Source organism: Haplochromis burtoni, unplaced genomic scaffold (assembly GCF_018398535.1).
Source record: "Haplochromis burtoni strain Fernald_Lab_line unplaced genomic scaffold, NCSU_Asbu1 Contig_303, whole genome shotgun sequence".
Classification (NCBI taxonomy): domain Eukaryota; kingdom Metazoa; phylum Chordata; class Actinopteri; order Cichliformes; family Cichlidae; genus Haplochromis; species Haplochromis burtoni.
In genome coordinates, this window is record NW_024582664.1 from 343,038 (window position 1) to 354,014 (window position 10,977).

The 10,977-nt window shown below is 40.6% G+C and overlaps 1 protein-coding gene across 1 annotated transcript in view; it reads right to left on the bottom strand.

The window, feature by feature from the left end:
- Positions 1-2,857: 2,857 nt before the first annotated feature.
- The window catches only part of LOC102300364 (ral GTPase-activating protein subunit beta), a 21,225-nt gene continuing 13,105 nt past the window's right edge, over positions 2,858-10,977 (bottom strand). Inside the window, exons 20-33 of the mRNA XM_014339695.2 lie at positions 9,486-9,668; positions 9,217-9,365; positions 7,456-7,625; positions 6,569-6,672; positions 6,207-6,362; positions 5,665-5,850; positions 5,122-5,280; positions 4,771-4,888; positions 4,565-4,687; positions 3,964-4,043; positions 3,785-3,863; positions 3,396-3,450; positions 3,172-3,311; positions 2,858-3,097 (exon numbers count right to left, since the gene is read on the bottom strand). Of these exons, the coding sequence (XP_014195181.2) occupies positions 2,925-3,097; positions 3,172-3,311; positions 3,396-3,450; positions 3,785-3,863; positions 3,964-4,043; positions 4,565-4,687; positions 4,771-4,888; positions 5,122-5,280; positions 5,665-5,850; positions 6,207-6,362; positions 6,569-6,672; positions 7,456-7,625; positions 9,217-9,365; positions 9,486-9,668 (1,875 nt within the window). The 3' untranslated portion in view covers positions 2,858-2,924. The remainder of the gene's footprint in view (positions 3,098-3,171; positions 3,312-3,395; positions 3,451-3,784; positions 3,864-3,963; positions 4,044-4,564; positions 4,688-4,770; positions 4,889-5,121; positions 5,281-5,664; positions 5,851-6,206; positions 6,363-6,568; positions 6,673-7,455; positions 7,626-9,216; positions 9,366-9,485; positions 9,669-10,977) is intronic.

Consider the following 10,977-nt stretch of genomic DNA (forward strand, 5'->3'; position numbering starts at 1 on the left):
TGAGCGTGCAGCGTTTAAAGCGTGGAAGTACTGACCTTACTTTGAGTTTGATTCCATAAAAAGTGACAAAAACATTAGTGTCCGCTGTGCGTGGGAAGAAAACTTCTTTTTACAGCGAAAAAACCCCTAAACTTCCAACAAGCACCGAGTAGCTACGACGTAATGGGAAACTCACAGAGAAACTCGCGGATTCTTCCACTGACCGCGCGGCACACCTGCACCAGGGTAAACCTCCGCCTACCCACTCCTGCTTTACAGGTGAAAATAGAGCAACAGGACCGCTGAGTCTTTGACTTTATTTATTTTCTGCTGTGTTTTACTTGCATCTATTTGAAAGAGTGAGTGTAAACACACAAAAAAAATATTTTATGTGCTGGAATGTGCAGAAAATAGGTTTAAATGTTAAACAATTTCTTCCAGTCAGAGAATGTTGCAATAATTAAATTTTTGCTTGATGCATAAAGTTAAAAGATTAAAACTAATAAAACAAGTTTTAAAAAGAGACTTTTCCATTTGATTACATTTTGTATGATGGATTATGCAGAAAAAGTAGAATTGGGCTGAAAGATCTATCACTTTATCACCTGTTCAGGTTGTAAATCGTGTTTTTAAAAAGTAACTAAGTAACTAAGTAATTAATTACTTTTGAAAATAAGTAATCAGTAAAGTAACAGGATTACTTTTTCAGGGAGTAATCGGTAATTAGTTACTGATTACTTTTTTCAAGTAACTTGACCAACACTGATCTCCAGCCTCCTTATTTCGAGCTGAACCCGCCTGTTCTGGGCCTTCTCCTCAGCCTCCAATTGGAGACGTGCCAGCCGCACCTTCAGCCGGGCCCCGTCCCGTGCTTCTGAACTTCCAGAGGAAAGGGGATCATAGCGAGGGAGCGTGCGCGGCGTCTTCCCCCGCTCATCTCCCACACTGTCATGACCCGTACCATCTTTATGGTCCCCCTCAAATGAGGAAGTTTGACTAGGCTCACCAGAGACCAGAGACCACAGGCACTTCAGGCAGATCAGGGACTTGCATTAGACCAGCCTCCACCAACTCGTCTGCTACCCGCTTTTTCAGGTCACTCTTACGGAGTGTTTTAGAGACCTGTAGCTTAAGGTGTTCTGCAATTTGCAGCAATTCGCCATTGTTTGCACTGTGTGTGACTGAGAGAGAGGGCGTTATGACTCTCACTGGGAAGGGTGACTTGTGTGTTGTGTAGCGACAGAATTTGGCTACTGGCACTGAATTTGGTACCAGTAGGATTAGCTTTTTCTTGTTACTGTTAATCTCCTTTATACTTTTTCCTTCCTCTCAGAAAGTATTTTATCTTCAGGTTGAAGATTGTTTTGTTCTAGTTATAATTAGTTGATACTGTTATAATAACCACCGTTATCTGTTTATGTTGACTCTGAATTCTGACTCCTTCTTCGAATCCTGTTATTTATTTATTTGCAAAGTATACATTACCCTCTCATCCCTTAGACCTAGAATGATTGAGTCTGGAAACTTTGTGGCACCATCATCTGTGAAGAGAACCACCAGTGGCAGATCTCCCAGTTCTGACGTTATCAGTGAAATGCTAAAGCCGCTTGGCTGTAAGCACAGGCTCCACTAGTTAATCTCAGGCAACCCTCATGGAGCATGTTTGGTCAGAAACATGCATGACTGTTGGAGGTCATTTTGTCGGGGTCTAGTGGTACTCCTATTCTTCCTTGCATAAAGCAGCAAATAATGGTCCTACTGCTGGGTTGAAAACCTGGACAGTCTGAGGGGCAAGTTCACAGTGCTGGGTGAACTGAAACATAATATCCCAGAGGTGTTTTGTTGGCTGTAGGTCAGGTATTAATTCCTTCATTATCCAGAAGCTCCCTGCATACTCTTGCCGCAGGCATTGATGTGTAACAGGAGGACCCTCTGCAGCACTGATGTGTCTGACAATGGGTCCAAGGATTTAATCCAGACACCTAATGGCAGTCAGGGTGCCATTGTTCAGCATTTATAGGTCTGTGCATGCCTCCATAAATATGTCCCCCTAAATTGCATAACATTGTCCATGACTTCTCCAGACCCTTTGATCTTCTGTGACATGGCGAACAATGAAAAGCACAGGGCGCCAGTGGACTTGGGCTCTCAGACCACCCTCATGAAGTTTGTTTCTGATTGTTCAGTGACTTTCACAAGCAAGAAATCAGATTACTTTGACACTCTGGTGTATCACAAAAACACATGCCTCAGACCAGAAAGCTGGAATGTAAATTGAGTCTTACTAACCTTCACATGACCCGGAAAACTAGTTTGCTTCTCATAAACAAACAAAGCATGTCTTGCTTGGAGGAGGGCCTGGTGTAGACCCAGGACACACCGGCTTACTGCTTACCGACTGGTCATGGATCAGCAATTGACCAAAAATGATTGCATCAGTCAATGAGTTTAATCAGTTATATTAACCCCCCCCCCCCAAAAAAAAACGAAAAACAAAAACAAACATAGATGTGTCATTGCATATGCTCTGTAGTTTGCATTGTAAAGGTATTTTGCTATAAAATGGTCAATGTAATTCAACAGAGGACCAATTAGTTGGCTGATGGGATGAACATAAGACTCTTAAAGTACACAGGTTTTTGCTTTCCTTTTTAAAACAAAAAAACATACAATATCTGTATATATTATCTTTAATTTCAATGTTTAGTCTAGTCTTTAGCTGAAGGCTGAAACAGAACCTTTTTTGTCTGATTGACTAACTTAACAACCCTTTCATACTCTCTCTCGCTCTCTCTCTCTCTCTCTCTCTCTCTCTCTCTCTCTCTCTCTCTCACACACACACACACACACACACACACACACACACACACAAACACACACACACACACACACAACACACCAACACACACACACACACACACACATGCAATTGCAGGGCTAGCAGATTAGGGTTCATAGAAAAGGGAAGAGTAAAAGGCAGGTTCAGAGTGGCGGCTGCGGTAGCGAAGAGTGATGTCATTGATCATGTGCTTTCTTCTAATGTGAGGTGGTGGAGTAGAGTCACTTTCTAACAATCTTCGGTGGCACCAGTTTATCACCATCTCCCTAACCAAAAAACCTGGAGACAGCGAGACGGTCAGACAGGAAAAAAGGCAGTCACAGATGCAGACACGAAGACAAGGAGACACGTACCCAGTGACCTCTTGCTGACCACACTCCCGCTGACCAATGGGACTACCAAACCAAACTTGCTGGTGGTGTTTTCACTGACATGGATTCGGTAGAGTCCAGTTTTCAGAGGATGTATAAAAATCAGCTGGATTGTGGATATACTAACAGATTGATGGACAAAAGTGTGTTTGCACATTTTAAGATTTTTCATAGTCTTAAAGCGTGAGAATGAATGAGAGTTTTACCTCATCTCTGTTTGTGACCTGGTATGTGACAGGAGACCAGACACAGGGAAATTCTCTGAAACACAAAAACACATTTATCCTCCATTCACGGCATAGACAGATTAGATCCAGATCACCTACATTAATAGTTAATCTGCCACAGGCCAGGCCATTAAGATTCCAGAGCCTGTGTTTAAACATTTAGTGAACTGTGTGAGTAGTATAACACTTTGTCTTTGAGCTGGCCTGATCACTCTATGTGTCTCAGTCTCTTCAGCAAACTCTTCTGAATTTAAGACATCTCTCACTGGTAGTCTCTTTGTCTATGTGATCTGTAATGTCACCATGGACTTTAAATTTGCACAGAGCAAGCATGAACTTCTGTTTTCAGAAAAATGAATCATAGTTACCAATGTCCTCGAACCGTTCGACCCAGACTATCATCGAGTTGCATTCAGAGCTGTTACATGGCATCATTGCTGGATAACTCTGCACAGACATGAAAGATCAAGAGACAAGTAAGAAACGAGTACGTAAGATACAAATTAGAGGAACAAGGAAAACAGTCTTTTATTTTGAAAGTCCATACATTGGATTTAGAGTGATGTGGTAGGTTGAGTGGTGACTCAGCAGGTGGGAACAACACCTCTGAACTCTTTGACGAGCCATCTAGTTCAAAGAAAACAAAATAGGTCAAATAAAATGTATTCATACAAAATTTATAAATTACTCACAACCTTATATGGTGACATGCATTCTTAAAATCATAGTAAATGTTAGATTTCACACTATTATGTTTTAGCAGAAATATTCAATATTTAATGTAAATATTAATTCAAAAGTTTCACTTATGAGTGATTTTCTGTTTTATTGACACTCAGATTTGAAGATTGGGCGAGTCATAGGTGAAGCTCTTTCTTGTTCCCAACTAGATCACATCAGGTTTAGCCATGTTTCAGTGTTTCATGTTCTTTGAATCATCTTATTTTTAACAACTTTGCTTAATGTGGTTTCATTATTACATGAGTAATTACAGGAGTGTTGATTTGAATACATAAAACCAAAAACCAAAATGAAGACATAAAACTTGCATCTCAAACACTAACATGCTTCCTCAAGTCACACACCACACAAACCCTCTGGGTCAGAAGCTTGGATTAAGTGTTTCAGTAATGTACATTATGTGTTACCATGACTGTGTAGCAGTGATGGGACAATGAAGGTGAGCTCTGTCAGACTGTCTGTGGACATCAGGATGAACCGCTTCCCGTCAAACACACTCCCTCCGCTGTCACCCAGCACAGAAGAAAATTCTGGTAGAAAGAAAATAACCAATCTGCATCAGCAAGAAAAGCCTTAAGAGTGTTCTGTGAATGGCCCAATCAGCAACACATACCGGATCTGCTAGTGCTGACCCTGCCCACCTGTCCCACCTCCACCGGCCAACCAAGAGATGACAGGAAGTCAAGGAAGTGTGAATGGACATTGCAGGCCGACTCCACATTCTTCAGGATCTATACACAAACAGATAATAAAATTAACACAACAAGAGCAACATTTTCAAAAAACATTACAACAATTCGCAAATAATTGTATCTAGAACCAACAGTGTGTCATTGTCCACACAAAATGACACTGAAAGAGAAGAAAACAACCTTAACCGATCTAAAACTATATACAAAATATATTTAATTGAAACAAACGTTGAACACAGTCAGCTGCTCATTTAAAACTCTATTTAGGTTGCCTCAGCCTCTGTCCTCTGTCCTGCTCCCATGTAGAAGATAAAGGTGGAATCGTAGATTCTTGATGGCTGCTGGTCCAAATTTCTCAGGCTGTCAAAGAAACCAGGAAGAGATGAGTCGAGCACCACAAGCGGAGCTGGAACACCACTGATACCTGGATCCTACAGAGAGAGACACACAGATAAGCACACTTACACTTGTAAATACAATCAGGTACATAAGTGTTTGGACAGTGACGACATTTTGCCAATTATGCCTCTGTATACCACCACCTGATTTTAAATCAAACAATTAACATGGTATTGAAGTGCAGACATTCAGCTTTAAGTCAAAAGTATTACATCAACTGTTTAGCAATTACAGCCATTTTTATACATCATATCGTCAGAGGCTCAAAAGTAATTTTACTTAAGTTACATTTTATTTATATAGTGCCAAATTGCAACAACAGTTGCCTCAAGACGCTTTATATTGTAAGGTAAAGGCCCACAGTAAGGCAGTGAAGACCCCAACAACCAGGCGACCGCCTATGAGCACCTCTTTACCTTTACACTCTCAGGTGTCAGCAGGCCCAAGTGGGACAGGAACAGTCTTGCCGCCTGGAAATGGATGACAGGTGGAGGAGGTTTACAGGTCATCGGGACAGCCGAACGACTGCTAGCTTGTGGTCGAGCCTCGACTTGCTGCTGTCTCTTTAAAGCTGTTCGCAGATGTTGTAGTTGCTGCTGCACCTGGCCAGTAAAAGGTTACACCTGGAATTACACTGTAATTACAACTGTCACACCTAACCAGTTCAATGTACTCAGGAAATAGTTTCAGTAATTGGCTTAACTATACCTAACAACCACAATCATCAGTCCAGATTTTCTCAGTCTCTATATGACTGCATCATCATATAAAGTAACCAGTCAATCAACGTGTTTAGAAGAACATACCAAGTTTTAAGGAGAGAAAAAATTAATTACTGAGGAGCTGACGGGTCATAAACAGCGAAAAAAAAAAAGACTGTCATCATCTATAACTGATAATTCGTTTTAAAGAAGGAGCATATACTAATATACTGGGTTTCATCCAACTTGGTTCTTACCTCCTCAGTAATGGTCTCATGCAGAGCTGGAATACTATGATCTGCTTTAACTGATGGAACTGTATCAAAACTTTCAGAAAGCAGCTGCTGTTTGATAACAGTTTGTATTCTGGCATCTTCCTGGGCCATGCTGTGCTGTTCTGGTATCAGAGGTTCCTGAAAACAATCATCAGGTAAGAGAGAGAAGAAATGACTGACCTAACCTGAAAAAAGTACTACAAAATATGACTTCACAAACTAATGGAAGACATCTAAGTGGCTGCGTACATCTTTTGTATAATCTATTGTAAGCTATGATAAAGTCCTCTGAAGGAATGCACAACATATACTGAATCATACTGCATCAGCTTGGAAGTGGCCACCTGTGTGTCAGCTTGTCCCTCGTGAGGCTTTGGACAAAGCTCTAGACTCCAGGTGTGGCATCCTGACGCTCCCCTGGTCACCATGATGAGTGATGGATACTGTGCTGCATTCACCATTGAAAAGCAAAAACACAATCGAAACTATCAACGGGCAACTTTGAACCTCCCAAAGATTAGTTTTATGTGGAACAGTAGAAGCTGAAATCTAAAATATCTATTAAATATTACAGTATGTGTCGAGTACTGCCTGCGTTCCTGTTGTGCCAGGATCAGTGTGAGTATGTGATGTGATAAGCCTGTGAATGCTGGAAAGATTAAAGGTTTCTACAGTGACTCTAGTAATACCAGACACATGTGGCAGGGGATTCAGGCAGTAGCAGATTATAAGGCTGTGTGACAACAACACCTTCTTAATGAACATTCTTAATGAGCACCCCTGTAATAAAAGCCATCCTTCACTTTGATGAGAAAGTAGTAAATCTCGCCGTGGCTGTAAAAACCTGAGGAGAGTGAAAATAAAGAAGGCAGCAGGCTGCAACAACATTTTGGGACAGGTACTCCCAGAATGTTGTTTGTCAGCTCAGCATTCAAAACAACCATCTCCCACAGCCACTTACACCCTCATCAACAGACTGCAGTCAGTGGGGAGTAGGTAACAGGATCTCCATCTTTCTGTTCCATGACTGTATCTTTAGGCCAGTTCAGTTTCATGTCTGGAATGATGCATGTACACTGGGTTTCTGCTGCTATTGTTGCTGTGCAATATATTTATTTCCTGTACAGTTTTCCTTAATAATGTAAATAGAAAAACATTAGCTTCTATTCTTTTGTGTACACATCCCAGATTCCTTTTTATCAGTTTCACAATTAGTTGTATCAGGACTCACCCTGTTCACGTCCCAGTGTTTGCTCCAAAAAGGCTAGGATCGTGGAGCTTTCCACCACAAAATATCTGAACTTCTCAAGACTGCTGTCACTCTGACAGGAAGAACGAACCAGAACATCCTCATTGAGGATACCACTGACGAAAGGGAATGCCTCTGAAACCTGCATAACACTGAGACAAATACAGACCACATCCTTAAAGCTAGAGATGCCCCAGTCTGATAGTTGGATAGGATGTTTGGTGGTAACAAACCAAGCTACAGCTCATCCATTCAGTATGTTTACCATGGAGCAGGTCAGCAGTTGTACGCTATGTTGCCAAAAGTTTTTGCTCATCTGCCTTCACACGCATGTGAACCTGAGTTACATGCCATGTCGGCACACCCTTTGCTTCGTCTGGAAAGTTTTCCATAAGGTGTGTTTATGGGAATTTTTGACCATTTTTCCAGATGCACATTTGTGAGGTAAGACACTGTTAATTGACAAGCCTGGCTTGTAGTCTCTCCTCCAATTCGTCCAAAAGGTGTTCTGTTGTGTTAAGGTCAGGACTCTGTGGGTAGGGTCTTGACATTACAATGTAAAGAACCTTGAGGAAACTGTTGTTCTGATTTGGTGCTGTATAAATAATATTTAATTGATTGTATAGAGCACTGGTGCACAAAGGAATTAGAGGAAACCAACAGCAAAGTGGTTTTGAGATGTTTCACTATAGTTACACAGGGCTTTTCTTTTGATAGTTTGCAGTAACTTTAATTTGACTACAAACCCTGATGACTAAAAGGCTGTAAAGATGACAATGCTCTTTCTTTCTGTGTCATTTCATCTCAAATCAAATCACCTCTTTCTGTGATTTCTGTGAAATTTTAGCTTCACATATTAAAATACTTCTCTTGATATTGTTTGTTTTTAAAGAGGCCCATTCACCTACTTTTTGGGAGACAATGTTTTAACATGAATATCCTAAAACATTTAAGGTTAAAAGCCAAAAAGTTTGGACCAAATCTTTTAGCATGGCTGATTTGAAATACAAAAAACAAAAAAAAGAGGCAGTACTGTAAAGTCCCACATTACAATAAAAAATAGAACGTGAGTTCTGTAAAAAACAAACAAACCCAAAGAAACACCCCCCCCCCCTCCTTTTTTTACCGAAATAATTTGTACAAACGATTTTTAAAAAAGGATTAATTAGCGCATTTCATAGTTTTGCAAGACCAAGTTTGGCCACATTTCCGTGATCAGTTATTTAATACAGCACCCTACACCCTACCCCTAACCCCCTAATACTAACACTAATACCATGGCACAACCAAGCATGGATCAGGCTATATAAATAAAACTGAATTGAACTCAATATGACTGAACTTGTAGTAAAATAACGCATTGTTGCCAGCTTCATGAACATTATTTGACTCATTTGTCTCCATTGCATCTGTGTCATGTGTGTGAAGAGCAATAAAAGGAGATTCACTCAGACTGAACGTATAGCCAGGATCAGAAAGCTTTCTACGATGAAATGTTTGAACAATAACCGTTTTTGGAGCTGACAGTCTTATACCACATATACCACACCTTTGATGAACAGTAACAGATTTTTGAAATGACATAAATCCTCGAAGCAATTCATGTCAAAATTCCATTTTTGTTCCTGTTGCTTGTTAAGAAGCAACCAAAATGCATGATATGCATAAGTCAGATCTTATATGCAAAACGATTGGTTTCTATAATCTCTACAATCTTAATGTTATTGTTACTGTGATGCTCACCAGCTAAGTGTGGCCTCAGCTGCCTCCTTCACCCTCAGAGAGGCTGGGTTTTGGTCTTTCTCCTCTTTACATCTCACTTTTTGTTCCTGTCTAGACTTACTGCCTGAAATCCCGAGTTCCACGATCTCCAGGACCTCCAACAAACACTCCTGAATAAAGTCAAATAAAACACACACTAAATAAAGCGCATGGACGTTCACCTGCTGGTCAGTCATCTGGCAGTTAGATATCTCTTTGATACATAGTGATTAGTTGGTCTGGTCAGTTACCTTGTGGCCAAGCAGTGTGGGATGTTGTGTTAACCAGACACTGAGACACTGGAAGGCAGCAACAATGATGGAGTGCAGATCTCTGGAGTGAAGAGGAGGAGGACGACTGCACTGAAAAACAATGCAGGTGCAGACTGAACTGACTACTCGCATCCTCTCTGACTCCTCCACTCGCACTTCCACCTGCAGGGGGATAGGTACAGGATCATAGTGGAAGACTGCCAATACTGAGTTTCCCTGTATAATTTTGAGAGATCAAGAGCTTCACATGTAAAGGATGCCTGTAATAATTTGGTTCAGTATAAATAACATTGATTTAAATGTAAGGTTTTCTTGTTGGCTATGTTATTTACCAAGTTTGAAAAATTAGACTCTTATAAATGTCTGGGTTTTGTATTAAAACAAACCATTAGAATCTTGAATCAGATTAGAAGTTTTTTGGAACTGCCAGACACATCTGTACAGACGCCAATATGTTTTAATCATGATTTTATGCCTCCTTGGCAAGATAAGACTTATCATGACTGGAGAGAAAAGGGTTTAGTGTCTATTAAGGATATGTATATTGATGATACATTTTCTTCATTTGGTCAACTAAAAGGGAAATATAATCTGCCACATTCACACTTTTATAGATAACTGCAGGTCAGACATTACATCCAATCCAAGTTTAAAGATTTTGCAACTCTACCGTCGGAGCACAGGATCTACGAAATACTCAAGAGCCAACCTGATTCCAGACAGCTTATCACAAAAATTGTACAGTTACTTGGTGACTCTATTGTAGTGCATACCGTTGGGATCAGGCAGGCTTGGGAAAAAGAATTGGGGATAAATGTGCCTGACTCTATGTGGAGTAAGTGTCTGTCTAAAATCCATTCCTTCTCCATAAACAGCCGACACCAATTAATTCAATTTAAAATCCTCCACCGGTTACACTATTCTAAGGTCAGACTGCACAAGATTTCTCCTTCTATCTCCCCCATGTGTAACAGGTGTAGACGGGCAGAAGGTACATTGTTCCATTACTTTTGGTCTTGTCCCTCATTAACAGAGTTTTGGTTTAAAATATTTGACTGGTACTCCAAGGCATATATGAAACCTCTACAGCCTGAACCTGAACTCGTAATTTTTGGATGTTCTCCATCGTCAGAGCTACTCCCGGTTAAAGTGCAGGGGCCACTGGAACTAGGTTTGATTGTTGCCAAGAGATGAATCCTGAGGGAATGGAAGTCCCCCACTCCTCCTTCCTTTCAGTTGTGGGTAACAGACATGATGTCCATAATACAGATGCAACCCCTTTTTGGAACACTTTGCAAGAGCCAGATTGGGCTACACTCTGTAAACTCTCATCAACTTCAGCTTTTTGTATTCTTCTTGTATTGTGAAGTGCAAGTTTGTTTGCATTAATTGTTTTTTCTGTATGCATCTGAGCCTGTCTGTGGTTGTCTTTGTTTGTTCTGGGTTTGTTTTTGTTTTATATTTTGAAAAT